We start from the raw sequence: 16,002 nt of genomic DNA, 5'->3' as shown, positions 1-16,002 counted from the left end.
AAGACAACAAAGAAGACCTCCAAACTAAGACTCCAGAACTGTATTAAAAAAACTTTCTGCTACACTGGAAGAAGATAGTTCTGATCAATCAAAGGCAACAGGCTATTAATGCTTTTAGAGCAAGCAACAGTTCATTTAACCATTTTTAAGATTACTCTGACCATAGGAAAAGCCTGATTTTGTTAAATGTTCACATGTCAAGGATCTCCAGCTAAAAAGCCAAGACACCCATCAAGTGAGGTGTCCCTGAGGACTGAGTTGTAAGTGTGGCTGCACAGAGCAGGACAATTCTTTATGCCCATGACACCGAAGAAGATCCAAGCATTTCCCAAAATTGAAGTGCTGTCTTGCCTTTGAAGTTATTATTCAAACACTTATATACCCTGCCTCCCAGAACTTCTTTCCAACCTCACAAGAACTTTTGGAAAAAAAACAATAAAGATGAAAAACCTCAGTGAGAGGAAAGCAGAAATATAGAGCAGGACTTCTGGTTTATTACCCAGCTCCAGAAAACCAAGACTGCATAGACCAGACACCAAGGCCAAATATTATCCATCTCTTTATCTGGATTTCCTGGATAACATCCTGTTACCTAAAAATTACAAGGGAAGCAAAGAAAGAGCTACCAAAGTATGCTGTGTTCACTCTTGAGCAAAAGGGGGGAAAAAAGAAAATCCTTTAAAAAGCTGAAAATGAACAGAACTCTTTTCCCTGCCCTCTCCTAACAGTTCAGAGCCACACTTGGGTTTCAAGAGCTTCCTCCTCCCTACAGAGCTACCTCGCACACTGAAGGATTCATTGCGCTGGGTGACAAAGTCTCAAGGAAATTACTGTGCCCTTCAAGGGTGTATTTTGGAACTTTCCATTCATATTCAGCTTGAGTAGAGAGATGGTTGCAGAAAGAAGCTGATCCAAACTCTAAAACTATCATCTGCCCACAAAAGGACAATTGAGGCAGATTTTCTGCTGCTTTCACTGCTTAGAGAGCTCTCAAAGGGAGCATTTTTCAGCATTTTCTATTCTTTGATGTCAAAAGGTTCAGCAGAAAAGGAGACAGAACAAAGAACAGATGGTCAAAGAACTACACATTTGAAGTTCTAGAAAAAAATTCAAAGTAAAATTTGTTTTTATAATATAAAATTAGGATGGATAAGGATGACCTATCACAGCTCCAACAGTCCAAACTGCTGCAAATAATTTAGAATATAAGAAACGGTGTGAGAGTCTCCAGTGGCTCCAAATAGGAGTCAAAATACAACTCTGATGTTGATGGAAATGATCATGCAACCAAAGCCTGTTGAAAGTGTCTACAAACCATAGCTGTCAACATTAATCTGGGAATAATTGACCAAAAGTTTACTCCAAGACAGCTCCTTAGCTTGGATACTTTTGAAATGAATGGCAACCACTGTAATTATCTGTCCATCATACAAATGCAGCTGGTACTGAGAACAGGAAAAACAAACATGAACATCGTAGTGTGACAGAAGGACACATCAGGCACATTCTGCAAGGGATTTCTCATAAAGTTTAAACAGCCCTTGCAATCTTCAGTACAGTAATTACAGTCCTATTCAGTTATTTACATACATTTTACTATTATTGCAAAATCAATAAAAAAACTTATTTTCATTTTCTGCATTACAAATTAGATTACAGAAATTATTAAGTATGCTGATTGGTTTAATTCCGTCTGCTTTTCCACATTTAGTCTGTAAATTTAAACACTGAATGTAATAGATTAAAATAAAATCTAATCCAGCACTAAGCAAAATAATTACTTGTATCCTGCAGACACTCATATTTCATCATACTTGAAAAATAAAACATGAAATCTTCACCAAAAAAAAGTAATTACTGTTATTTAACTGAAATTCACTAAGAAACACTTTGCATTTGATGACTCTACATGATTTTTATGGCCAGACCAATGTAATACTTTGGTTTATATGTTGTTCCATATAATTCTTTAATTAAGATAAAAAATCTGAAAAGCTTTATATATCACAAAGATACACAAAAAATTAAAATAGCATAAAAAACTAGAAATCCTCTCAATTTTTTGTTTTAACTAAAAATTGTAACTGAATTGTAATTAAACTTTCTTAAATGTTTCTCTAGAAATGTTTTGAAATATTACTTCAGATATTGCAGATTTTAGTCTGGCATTGTGTTTTCTTTTCCTTTACACCTTAGAAACCCCAGAGCTCTCTGATGCTCACAGGAGAGGAAGATAGTGTGAGAGACCAAAAATAACTCAAATCTAACCAGAACTGAGTGAACCAACAACACTTACAGCAATAAATAAGTGGCATACTACTGTTGCAAGGTAAAGACTATAAACCATTATTAAAAATTAAAATTAAGTCCAAACTTGTATTTAATGTAGAGCATTTCAGCTGGAAGGGATCTACCACCATCCCCAGATCCCTGATCCAGGGCTGCTCCCCAGCCTTTCCTCTCCCATTTACACCTGTACCTGCCATTATCACTCTGTTCTAGGCACAGAATCCAGCACCTGGACTGGTGAAATTTCATCCCATTAATCATTATCCACTGATTTTTTTTTCCCCTGTACGCTCCCATTAAAGACACACAAAGTGTTTCTACTTCCATTTCCCTCCCTAGTACACTTCATCCAGTAAAAATTTAATCATATGGTTCAGGACTTTCATTATCTGCTGTCAGGCAACTGCTGTGCCTCAGAAAGGACATCATGCAATGTATGGCGTGACGAGATATGTAGGTCACTTCTACAACTCCGTTACTTTCACAGGATTCCCAGCAGCTCCCTTATTTTCACAATATTATCAGCAAAATGCTTGAAAAGACACCCCAAGTCTACTTGTCAAACACTCCCAGTTATGTTTAAAGAAAAGTCAAGGAATTTATGCAAAACTCAAAATTCTGGCAACCCAAAACACTGATGCCAATCAGTGTCACTTTCTGCCATTATGTGAGCTGCGTGGCCTTAACACATTTCACCAAACAAATCAAGCTTGTAAACAAGCTTTTCTTTGAATTTTAAATCAAGATCAGATACTCAAATATGTAACCCCTGGTTAAGAGAAAATGAATGAAACAAAAAAACTACTTCCCTTAAGTATCTTTTTTTATTAGATCTGATTAAAGTTATTGATTCAATTTACCAGTGATGTAAATTTGGGTAATAGAATTTTTATAATCTAGTTATCCAAAACATTAAAGTAATCTTCCTTATCATCAGAAGTAGGCTGTTTTGAAAGACTTCACATAAAATCATCAGTTTGGAGTTCTGGGGGGAAAATTTCATTAAATTCTGCCATCACAGTGAGACAGAGATCATTATGGTCCCTCAGATACAGCCAGCAGTTCTGTGCAAATTGCAAAAATATTATATTGAAGTAATCTAACTTATCTTTAAACAAATATGTGATCAAACCACAGTTTTCAATAATAAAAATACAACAATATATTTATTCTCTGGGTTGATGTCTGTTTTCCATTGAATTACATTTATTACTGCACAAAAGACAGACACAAAACTATTTCAGGTTTGCTAAATGACAGAAAGGTGCCATTTTCTAAATTTTTTCTCAGGAAAGATATTGGAATAAAAAAGCAGAATGCCCTCACAGCTGAACTGTGGGGGGAAATTTTCTTGAGATTAACAGCAACAAAATTTAAACATTTACCTGTTGTAAATTGGCCTTTTAACTTCTGGAACACGGGGTCTTGAGCTGTTGCCTGTGCTCTCCTAGCTAGTGACTCTGAGGCTGCACTAGAAAACATGGTGGACACATTAGAGACGTTCTCAAGACCTACTCCAAAGGTGCTGACTAACTTCTTGACAAAATTCAGTGTATGAGGAGTGATTTTGGCATCTGAAACGGCTCCACTTTTCTCAAAGGCAACCGAGTAGCACTTTGCCAAGCCCTGCTGCAGCTGTCTGAGAACCTAAGAATGAAAAACAGAAAAACCAAAATAGTCAAAAAGAACAGGCCTTCTGATTTGACACCAAATATTCATTCCCACACGGCATTTTATAGTAAAATTACGGTCTCAGAAATATCTGCTTAAAACTCTACTCTTAAATTGCATCAGAGGGTCATTCAGAATGACAGCGCTGAATTTCATTAGCATTGCAAATATTCAAACTGAGCAGGGAAATGCTGCTTCACAAAGGACAGCTTGCTCTTTCAACAGCAGGTAACTTTAAGATTTCATATTTTGAGATTTATGAAGAAAAGGTGATATGAGGAAACCTTCAAATAAACACTGCTAGGCAGACAGAACAGAATAGTCCAACGCTGTGAGAGGCAGGTAACAGCAGAGTGGCAGGTCCATCTGCTCTCTGCTGCAATGCAAATTTCAGGTAATAATCACCACCTGTCACAGACCACCAGATCAAGAAGGAAACTGGTATCTCTGAAACTTTGTGTAAGAATATACATTTTCAGTTAGTAAGAGCAACAGCTTAAATCCTAGAGGCATTCATCACATCAACAGTTCTGCAAAATCCCTGTACTGCTTCCAGAAATAAGCAAGATCCTTAAACTTCAATCAGAAAAGTCAGTTCTACAAACATCAGTTTACTACTCAAAACAAACTGTTATGCTTTGATGTTTAAAATTAATTCTGGATAAATATTTTGCATTTAACTTTCCCTTAGATGATCCATACATTGAAGGCAAATACCTCTTCATGCCAATTCTCTCTGAACCAGACCATCTGATCCACAATGCCTTCCAGAGAGGACAGAAGTGTTGGATGCAATTCCCGCTGCATGTGCATGATCCTGCTGCACCTCCACATTGGGGCAGTGGCTCTGATGGGCCCGGGGTCTGAGGCAGAGTGGGACTGATTTCCAACTGAACTTGGTTGCTGTTGCCCTGAGTCTGGAAAAATTAAAAAGGAAATAAGAATTATCTTTCATGAACTTGATATGTGTCTGTTTGAAATAAAGCAAGTTGTTCCAATAATTGGCTTGAGATTTACATTAAGTATTGAATATGTATTCCTTATTGAGCTTCAGAAAGATTTTTTTAGGAAGAAAATAGGGTTTTTTTAGAAAGAACACTCTGCACCAAATGCTATTTAGTGGTACAGACTTCCCAGCATTAAAGCAAAATAAACACTGCTCAAAACTACAGAGGAGGTGTAGCTTTTACATTACCAGCCTATGCTCTTCAAGAAACAGACGTTGTTCCATATAGGATGAAATTATTTGAATTATGGGCAGTTTTTTCCCCCTTCCCTTTTGGGGAGACCTTTCACACACAACTAAAGAATAAATATATTGATGCCAACAACAGACAAATTGTCATAGTCTGTATCTTTTAGCACAAAACATCTCTAGCATAACAACTCCATCAGACAGTGATTAAGCAGAGTTTTGCTTTATCAGAAGACCCCCACTAATTGACACAACCCACCCACCCAGCAGTGTTTTTTGGCAGAACCTACAGAAAAAAATTCTACTGTTGATGGAAAATAATAAATTACTAGGGTATGTGGGCATCTCATTCTGCAAGAGAGCACCCAAACAAAAATAAAACATCATTTAATTAGTGCCCTTTCAAATTTTATACAGAAATTTAGTGAACTAATTCCCAAATGGAAAGGACAATTAAATAAACAATGTACTTTGTAATAAAGAACACAGAACTGAAATGGGAGTTCTTCAAGTAGCTCTCACAGGATTCCCAGGAAATTATATGGGACAAAAGAACAATTAAATTCTGTGGAATCATTTGACATAACTATTCCAGATGTGATTTGTTCTTGGGAAAAGATTTGTTGCGCAAGTTTCTGAATGCTTTCCCCATCTCCCAAACATTTCTCAAAGCCAACATCGCTTTTATCTGGTGTAAACTGAGATGTTCATTTTACTTGAAAATCCACCATAAGAAGTGATTATGGAGATACTATTTTTACAAGTGTGGCTCCTTTGAAAACAAACTAAATGTTTGTATGCAAACCATGTTGCATGGTTCATGCTTCCAATGAAAAACAGACTAGAGAATCTTAGAAAACTGTGACATTCTCCTGTATTGATAAACCAAGAATTTTCTACTTCTCCACAAATTTATCAAGATAAACATCCAATAAAGAACATGTGACTCTCAACAATTAAGGTGACATGAGAATGAAAGAGATGAAACTCTTCTTGGTGAGTATCTTATACAAGAAAATTCAAGACAGCTCAAGCCATCTGCAGGTTTAACTTCACAGAAACAAATCAATGCAAGCAAAGCTTATCAAGATTTTTCTTCCTTAGCCTTGCTAAGTGGGTATGTTTTCTAGAGGATCTGTTTTCTCTATAAAATCCAGTGAAACTCAGCATAACAATTAAGTTAGAAAGAGCTCAAACAATATTATGAGGACCAAACTCACCACTCTTGTAGCGCTCTCGCTGTTCTATCTTCAAGGTCAAATAGAGGGTCCTGATAGGGAAATAAACAGCCTGGGGATAGACTCTTCCCACCTATTTGGAGATACACATTTCCCAGTTAAGGAATACTGACTACACATCAACACAGACATATTCTCTTGTAAATGAGCCCAATTCAGGAATAATCAGCTCTTTGTATTAAATAACAGCTTATGGAAATTAAAGATTCTTTCAGTAACAGAAACCTGAAGAGGATGAATTGGTAGCTCCCTGCACACACTGTTAAAACATTACCTAATTAGGGTTTCCAGATCATATTGCCTAATAAACCTGAAAGCAGCATAATGTCAGAGCCCCAGCTGAGCCAGCTCAAAGATCTTACTCATGTGCATAATGGAAGAAAAACAGACATAATGACAGCGGTTAGTCTTTAAATTAGGCCACAACTCCCAGCAAGCCCCACACTAGTTGATAAGAAAGCCCATTAGAGAGTAACTTTACTCCACCTAATTGTGGCACTTAATGTAAGGGGATACCAACTGCACCCAAAAATAAAAACAGGATTTTATGGCTTCCATTAAAAAAAAAAAAAAATAAAACCCTAAAGAGATGTTGACATTCAGCAGCCCATTTAAATCTGTAAATCTAAGTATCTATTAAAGGAAAGAAACCATGTGTCTACTACCTGAAATTGAACACATCTTAAGACATCATTTGAGGCTTCTTCAGCCACAATTTTAATAAATCATAGATCCTTTCTCCATCCAAATGGATATGGTAAGTGGGGAAAATGTTGCAATGGCACTGAAGGATTCAGTAATTTGATATTTATGACAGATCACTAAGCTGACACACACATGCTTCACGCAGTAGCACAAAAGCCTAAGCTCCAACTAAGTATGACTCCTGAGAAAACACTCACTTCTAATAGTTTTATACAGACCTCAACAAATAAAAAAGCGTCTACAATGTGTTGAAATGAGTTTTTTCTGTCAGAAGACAGTAGAGCACACCAGTGTTGCCAGACAATAACAAGTCAGATCCATCAAAGTTTGCCATACCTACTTTGGCATCTTAAGCTGCTCAGGAGCATGGTCTCTTCAAAGTTACATTTTAATTTTATGAAGAGAGAGGGAAGGAAACATGAGTATCTCTGCACAGACATACTTATCAAGAGTTGTGCACACTCATGCCAGCACAAATGCTACAAAAATGGACGTTCTCAGAAGTCTGACAGAGTAAAGACAGGGGATAGTATAAAAGGAGCTTGATCTCACAGGATCAAAAAATGCCCTGAACTGGAAGGGACCTACATGGTCAGGAAGTCCATATCTCAAAAACCAAGAGGGGAGGGAAAGAAAAGGGTTCTGTGAGGAATTCAGCACAACAGTTGTCCTGTGCCAGTTTCCAGGAAACAGTGGAGCAGTGCAGGCCTGGAATTCAGGTATTGTGAGAGCTTCCCAGGGCCACCTGTGCATTAATGGGACTTCACATCCATTTTACATCAACCTGAATGAACAAACACCAAAACACTTCCAGACAGAGTTTGCCCTTTAGCTACTAACACTAACCATTCTTTACTCCTATGTTACAAGCATTTTTAACTATGTATTTTATGTGTTCTATATCATTCACAAAAAATATATTAAATAGAATTCCAGAGAGACAGCACGCATTTGCCTCATGCAGATAGGATTCAATTTCACTGGATTTAAACTCAGTAAGTAAAACTCACTTTGAAATTTAAAATAATCCTGCTTAAAGGCAGAAATTACCATTTTTTAACACATCAACAGTTTCAAACAATACCATTGTTAAAGCTTGGCATTTTTGTAATTTGCTTCAAAAAATATTCGTGTCTCATCTTGCCAACAAAGATTACAGACAATAAAGAATTAGAGATTATCTCCTGTACCTGACTGATGAGGTTGAGGAGGAGTTTGCCCTCCGAGCCAACCAGGCACGTCAGCAGCTGTGGGATCCAGGCCAGCCACTGGATGGGTGGGACACCAATACAATACTTGTCCACTGCATCAGCCAAGGTGTTCTTATCATCATCAAAACTCAGCAGCCAAAGAACCTAGAAGAGAATTTCAAGAGGATCTCTCAGTGCTTAAATTGAAGACACATCAATCATTACGATGCACAAAAGCAGAGATATTTTATTAATATGACTGTGGAGTCCTTGTAGGTGTTAAAGCTGCCTCAGAGACAAGAACTTAAATTCATTATGCCTGGCCATAGCTATTTTTTCCCTCTGAAATAATATTTAAAGAATGTAAAAAATAAATGTAAGTGTGCTCCTTGCTATGAAATAAGACAAAAATGAGCAAATGAACATGACTACATTCCAGAAATTCTTTGGGTTTTTGGCTGGGGGTGTGGATATAAATTTGGGCAATTTTATAGAACCTAAAATATGCAACTCAGATAAATGAACCTTGATTCAAGAACTTGATTATTTCTTTGAGTGTTCTTAATTATTTTAACTGTCCACCCCTAGTTTAATTTAAATATAAATATATTAAGCATTGACTAAAAATCATTAACTATTATGCAACTAGACAGAGAATAATAAACTTCAGAGCGCTGTTGAAGCCACCTTGAATCTCAAACAGTATTTTCTGTGTTTGTTTCATGGTCAGAACAGATTGTCTTCCCTGGTCTGGTACAATTTTTAAATTTACTTCATGAGAGAGATTAAGTATCCCCAAACTGAGAAATGTAAAATACCAATAGCTTTTTTTGGCCAGTATTTTGCTGAATTTCAGAGTAAAACTGTACAGAAAATGTTTATCTGGAATAAAATCCTATTATTAGGTAAACTTCAATATTATTTATCCATAGTAATGATAAACAGACCTCAAACTATGTTACTTTTTAAAGGACCAAAGGTTGCCTTTTGGCAAGTATTTCACCACACAATGTAGTAGAAATTCTGCATGTGATTTGTCCTCTTCCTCCTACAGAAAGGTTCCACATTTAAAGGAAACCCCAGCCATCCCACTTTAGTAAAAAACCCCTAAATGAATTATGAGCAACCACACACAGCCCTTCCATCTAAATTACAGCTTTCCCTCAGTAACCCTTTCTCAAATTGCAAACATTTGAGCACTGGGCATCATCCCAGCCCTTCCCAAGGGGGTGGAGCTCTGATTCTTTTTTAACCACCTAGACCTTACCTTTGCCAAGTATTTCCTGGATTTGCTCTCGTTCTGATGGCGACAGGCGTGCAGGTAGCAGGTGATGGCAGACACCCCCAGGTGAAGCTGCCGCTCCTTCACGAAGATATTCTCCAGGTAATCCCCCCACATGGCCCACGCCTTCACCAGCACGTCGTGCATTTGCACAGCTGCAGAAAAAGCTTTGTTTGCTTCTTCAGACCTGCGTGGTGACAAGGAAGAATATGAGTTATATATAATTTAGTAACTCTTTGCTAGTGTAAGTCAGATTTCTAATAAGGCAAGCAATTAGTTTCTTAATACACAGTGATATTTTTTGCATTAAGTTCTCTAGTAAGGTCCCTGAGAACTATTTTGTCATTGATTTCCATAAAGTTCAGCACCTACGAAAGAAAATGCCTCATAATGAAAACAGTTTTGTGTTAAAAATCTCCACATACTCACTTAAAAAAAGAAAAAAATCTTCCAGTGCACTGCAGTGGCAACCCAAGCAGTGAAACTGGAAGAAAGAAGAAAGAAGGGCAAATGATAACACACAGGGAGTGGAAGCAAAATCATTTAAACATGCTGCTCCACTGAGCAAAAAAAGGAGTAAAGCACCATTGGGGAGATGTTATTGAAGTTATCTTTCAGAGGAGTGCATATTACTTAACTCCTTTTCCAGAGAAGTCATAAAAAATTTTACATCATCCCCACAGCTGTAAAATTTTTTTCAACTGGAAAAGTGAAAGAATTTGAAGGTTAATCACACAGTTCTGGGTAACCAAAAGATTATTTCTTTGTTACTTCTGGGGTTTTCTCCATGTTTCCTCAAGTGTCACAAGTCCAAAATTTGGCATGATTCATCCCAATATCTATACAGCCCTTGAATCTATGTTACTTCTTAGGCATAAAAATAAAGGATGGGAAAACTCACATAAGCATTACCAAAATGAAGAAACTTAAAGTATTTCAAGACTCCTTATTAACAAAAAGAGCTTCACTTCTCTCTTGCAGAATAAGCATTGAAATAAACCATATGAAAAGTAACATGATGCTTGACTTATTTTTTTTAAAATTGCCTGTAATGTATTTTTAACCTAACAATATTAGTTGTTATATTAGCTTGGAGGATTATAATACTAAATTAAAATGACCAGCTACTGAGGCATAACTCTAAAAAGGAAAACAGCTTTGTCTGTCATGTGTAAGTTTCTGTGCTACATTAATGTCCTTGCTTTCAGAAGCTTCCAGCACCCTGGATGAAGGTTTGAAGTGAACCAGCCCAGCAGCAGCCTGATGGATGACTTTGTATCACTACTGCCCCTTTATAAAAAAGGGACTTCTCTGTCCGTTTTCCTCTCTCCCACTCTACAATCCATCACTCTTGACATCTGAGGTGATTTTTTTTCAATGGTTTCTATCACCTTGCCCAGCCAGTGGGCAGCACAGGAGGATGCAGGAGCAGAGGTGACCTTTAACTTCAGTCTCATTGACACACAGGTAATCAATCAGCAGTCCCATTTTCAAGTTCAACACTGCCACTGGTCTTAACTTAAACCTTCCTAAATTCCTGACCTCAACTGCAGTGCTAATATGCTTGTGTGTTTTTGGTAAGATTAAGAAACTGTAAGTACATCAGAACCATGTTTTTAAACAGAAACCTTTATCCATTTTATCCTGAAGGAACAAAGAGAGATAGCTCTCTGCAAGAATTTTTTAAAAAATTTAAAATATGGGGGAGGCACACTTTCTTCTCTTTACACCTCAACTACAATTAAGCCTGTGACCATATAAAAGTCCACTGTACTTTCCATCAAAGTAGTTGCATTCTGCGTATTTAAAATTCTCTCTTGTATCGACAGAAGAAGATATTAATCATTTCCTGACTTGAATTGCTGTGTGAGGTTGCAGTGTACAGCTTAAGACCTGATGGATTTCACTCCACAAGTGGCCACAATGCAGTGGTAAAGGAATTATTCCACCCATATGTAACACATAGCAAAATTGCCATTAAATCTCATGTCCATTAAGAGCTCTTGAAATCTGAAGGAGTCTTTTTTGCATCTCCAGACAAAATTTGACTGATGAGATATTCATTTATTGAATCAGAGAGATCTTCCTCAAAACAGTAAAATGCCTGTCAGTGCAAAGCAAAACCATCACTACTTCTGTGCTACAAGGCTTCAGTATAGGGCCAATCATTACATCTCCAAACTGCAAAGGAACTCTCACAAATACTTTAACTTTCTTACACAGCAGTAAGAAATTTTAGGCTGGTATAAAGATATGGAATAGCTTTCTGCTCAAATACTGCATTGAAAACTTCAGCTCCATTTTTTTCAGATGTGTGCTAGTGCCTCTTGCAGCCTGCATACTCACTTGTTAATCTGTGCCAAGAACATTCCCTTTAATGCATAAAACTCTGCAGTCATCTCCTTGGTGAAGTACTTCAGATTGGTTGATTCAATAACTTCAAGACCCTGTTAAATAAGCCTTAGTGAGAAAAGTCTTTTAAAAGGGAAAGCTTTTTTAAATAAAAGTGTCATAAAACAACAGCCAAAATATTCTCTTGAAATTCATATAGCACAATTTTCTAGTAGTTCATTTTCATTTTAGAAAATATAGACCGACAATTTTTACTTTCCACTGGCCTATGCAAATCAAATACAACAGACAACATTTTGCAGGTTATTTTTCCACCTTGTTTATGTTATGATATCATTATACTATTATAATTATTATAATAATTATATATAATATAGTATAATAATTATATGTAATGTGTTATCATAATATATTATTATTATATTATTTATATTATATTACAAGGTTCATTTGCTGGTCAACCACATACCAATGGGTTTTAAAATCACATTTTTTCCTTTTCAAGAAAAACAATTTTACTTCAGTTTGACAGCATCCAGCACTCATGAGTCAGACACTCAGAGCTTCAGTTAGTCTTGCAGCAGTGCTGTTTTGTCCCGTTACAAATTTTCAAGTCCAAGTCCCTTCCATTTATCGATCTTGTAAGATTTCGAAAAACCTACTCCCACTTTACTTCTGGGTCAGCTAATTTTTAATATATTCACAGTATCCAGTTCACAGAGTACATTAACTGCTTTGGACTAACAGCATTACACAAAACAACTCTCCCTGCAGGGTATAACACAGCCAAGGCAATTCACTCCCTGTTCTGGATACAGGCAGCTTGTTTAGATCAGTGCATCTGATGGCCCCTGTAATCCCCCACAAGTTCCAACAAGAGCTTCAGGAATAAAGCTGCCCTACCTGCATACACTCATTTTTGCCCATGACTCCTGCCAGCTGCAGGTAACACTTGACTTGCTGCCGAATCTTCTGGAAGCAGTCCACGATGGGCACGGTGGGGATGGTGTGGATGCGGCTCAGGATGTCCAGGGCCACGTTGACCAGCCCTTGTTTCCGAGCGATCTTCCCGTACTGGATAATGGCCGAAGCAGAGGCGTGAACTCCCAGCATGGCGTTGTTGGAGCTGGGGTCATGCTGGGAACTGTTCTCATATGCAGTGACAATGGCTGGAAAAGCAATGGGAAATGTGTCAGTGCAAATGGTGTTGTACAGAGAGCAGCACCTTGCACAGCAGCACACATGAAAGACCTGACTTACTATAAGACTTAAATGAAAATTGAATAAAATCTACAACTTGTCAAAATCAAGCCACCAAGAACTTATGTGTTATCTGGAAAATTCTGCGATGAATGCAGGACCAGGCAGACTTACCCTGGTAATGATGCTGTCTCCACATGAAAATGCTGCTCCAGTGGGATAAATCATCTGACACGATAGGTAACCTGTTCCTCCAAGTCTTCACAACAGTCTTCATATCATGTAAACTGTTGTTCCTCCCCAGATTAGTTGGTTGCAATCCTGCATTTATTTGGGCTGCTTCCTGAAGTTCAATTATTTGCTGTGCTGCCTAGAAAACATAAACAATATAAATAAGGAATGAACAGAAGACGGCAGCAGTCTTGAAGCCACTAAAGGCAGCAAACACTTTGTCAAAACTTCAACCACCTGAAGAAAAGGCCCACAAACTTTAATGGAATTTAATTACCTGTCATACAGTAAAGCCAGTGTAGTATTCTCTAAGCTACCACTTGGCAGATAACAGGTGTATTCATTGTTAATCAACCAAATGAGATAACTATTTGAGAAAAAAAAGGCAGTCCAAATTTATAGAGTGAAATCTCTTGAAACAAAATAAATTAAAGTAGTATTTTCCTACAATCATCTCAGTATCGGCTCTCACAATAGCTTAACCTTCATCCTACACCCATTCATCACATAAATTTAATTTTCTCATGGGTATTTAATCACATACTATCTGATATTAAAAAAAAGTAATTACTGCAGTGCAAATTCAAGGCTGCATTTGTACCTCTGTCAGTCACTGACTAATTTATCATTTCTTCACTAGGGATATATACATATTAGATTGTTTTAAAAGCTTGTTTTAATTGATATCTGAAAGCACTTAAATACTTTATTTAGCAATATTAATCTTTTCCTGCTGCACATGCTTGAGCAGGGGAGAGGGGGGGCAATTCGAAATATGGGTGAAAACTTAGCAGGAAGGAATTAAATTAATTGAGAAGTCATCTAATGATATTGTGTGACCTCACAAATTGTACTTATTTACTTGATAACTTCTGAATATGGAGAAAACTTCCATGTTCATTCACTTTATATGATGCATCAATTTATATTATAAAACTTCAAAGGTATGAGCTGCTGTGCGAGCTCTACCCATAGGAGCAATCATTTTATAGAGGTCCCTTCTTATATGGTGTAGATTGGTTATGAATCACACACACAAAGTGAAACTACTGATCTTAAACAGAATCACAGAGGCCTCTGTATCAAAGAAAGCCCAAAGCAAAGGCCCCTGCACTTTCACAGGCAGGGCTCAGTCACAGATCTCTGAGCAATGGCCCATCAAGAAATGATCCCTGTTATGAAAACTACTGAGATATTCCACAATTTGTCCCCTGGAGATGAAAGGTTCCCTCCACAGGAACAAGAGCTTTGTCAGGTATATATTTATAGGGTATCTAAACAGGGACAAAGCTTAAATGCCAAATGAATGGCATGTTTTGCCTTAATCCCACACTGCTAAGCCCAGCACGATCCTGCATTAGCCCCACTTCCACACTGGCTCCAGCTGCACCATACAGATCAGAGGAGACAAAGTACATTTTCAAGTATCTTCTGAAAGTAACTCAAGGCAAAATCAAATTTTTTAAAGATGGATTTAGGCACCTACTTCCATTTGATTGTACTTGCCAATAAAATACATACTCTCAAAAATTCTTCTCTTGCAAGAAAAATTAATTATTTACATGATTAAATCCCAGAGAAAACAACAAGGTGTTATTTCATTTCATGCAATAGTTAAACTACATATTCCATATAATCAGGATTGTGCCAAGTGCTCCCCAAAACTATTTTTGGAGGTCTGATAAAAGGTCGGTTCAATCTCTTACAAGCTCTTCCAGATAAGCAACAAGTACTTCAAAGAAATAGAAACACACATTCTGCAACTTTGAACAAAAAAAAATACCATGATGCCAAACCTATCAGTACTATTTATATATACTATATACACTAAAGTATTTTACACTTGCACTGCTAAAAGTTCTGAGACCTGCTACTGGAGGACAGCTGGAAATAAGAACTCTTTGTTGTTACCTGGAGCAGGGGGGTGTGGACGTGGGACACGACGTGGGGCAGGCGCCGCCACTCGCGGATGGCCAGGCTGCTCGCCATCTCCACCAGCCGCTCGATGAAGTTCAGCTGCTGCTCCTCGGGGTGGCAGATGGCCAGGTACCCCCTGTACATGTTCACCTTCCAGGCCATCTCTTTTGGACAGCTCAGTTCCACCTGGTCGTGGAATAGGGAAAAACATCTAGTAAAGATTGTTCCTACTCAAGCAGTTAAGTTTTTTAAAGCCTTCTTAAACAAACAGTTTTGATGTTTTAAAAAAATAATCTCATTTTTTTAAAAACATCAGGTTTTGAAGTATTAACATTTATGTCACTAGAGGAGTTTCAGCTCTCCTAAAGTTATTGGCAAGGGCAGGCTAGCACATAAATTGCCAATTCAGCACAAGAGTGGAAGTGCCCATGCCCAAGCTGCTGCTGGGGTATTTTCACACTGACAACTGTAATGCAGCTCAAAGAGCTGAGCCAGCCCAAAGCAGCCCTGCCACAGGAGCAGGAAGCTCACAGCAAACAATTCACCCTGCACAAAGCCAGAAGATGCTTCTCAGCAGATAATGCACACTATGTCTGAAATGCTTCAGGGGCTCCAGAACATGTAATGGCAACTTCTCACCTAAAAGAAATCCCATCCCTACCTGTCCCACATCATGCAGCATTATATTCCCTGTCTGCTCTAGGGCATTGCTAAGTTTATGAAAATAAAAAG

General features: G+C 37.6%; 1 protein-coding gene across 2 annotated transcripts in view; it reads right to left on the bottom strand.

The window, feature by feature from the left end:
• Nucleotides 1-16,002, bottom strand: part of TRRAP (transformation/transcription domain associated protein) — a 74,292-nt gene that overhangs the window by 9,192 nt on the left and 49,098 nt on the right. For both annotated transcript variants that reach the window (XM_058849514.1, XM_058849515.1), the window contains exons 58-66: nucleotides 15,265-15,456; nucleotides 13,297-13,492; nucleotides 12,826-13,091; nucleotides 11,917-12,017; nucleotides 9,556-9,757; nucleotides 8,289-8,453; nucleotides 6,376-6,466; nucleotides 4,678-4,877; nucleotides 3,675-3,936 (exon numbers count right to left, since the gene is read on the bottom strand). In XM_058849514.1, the coding sequence (XP_058705497.1) occupies nucleotides 3,675-3,936; nucleotides 4,678-4,877; nucleotides 6,376-6,466; nucleotides 8,289-8,453; nucleotides 9,556-9,757; nucleotides 11,917-12,017; nucleotides 12,826-13,091; nucleotides 13,297-13,492; nucleotides 15,265-15,456 (1,675 nt within the window). The remainder of the gene's footprint in view (nucleotides 1-3,674; nucleotides 3,937-4,677; nucleotides 4,878-6,375; nucleotides 6,467-8,288; nucleotides 8,454-9,555; nucleotides 9,758-11,916; nucleotides 12,018-12,825; nucleotides 13,092-13,296; nucleotides 13,493-15,264; nucleotides 15,457-16,002) is intronic.

Source organism: Poecile atricapillus, chromosome 14 (assembly GCF_030490865.1).
Source record: "Poecile atricapillus isolate bPoeAtr1 chromosome 14, bPoeAtr1.hap1, whole genome shotgun sequence".
In the NCBI taxonomy this organism is placed as follows: Eukaryota; Metazoa; Chordata; class Aves; order Passeriformes; family Paridae; genus Poecile; species Poecile atricapillus.
The sequence above is the reverse complement of the archived record's forward strand: the minus strand, read 5'-3'. Positions and strand labels throughout refer to the sequence as shown.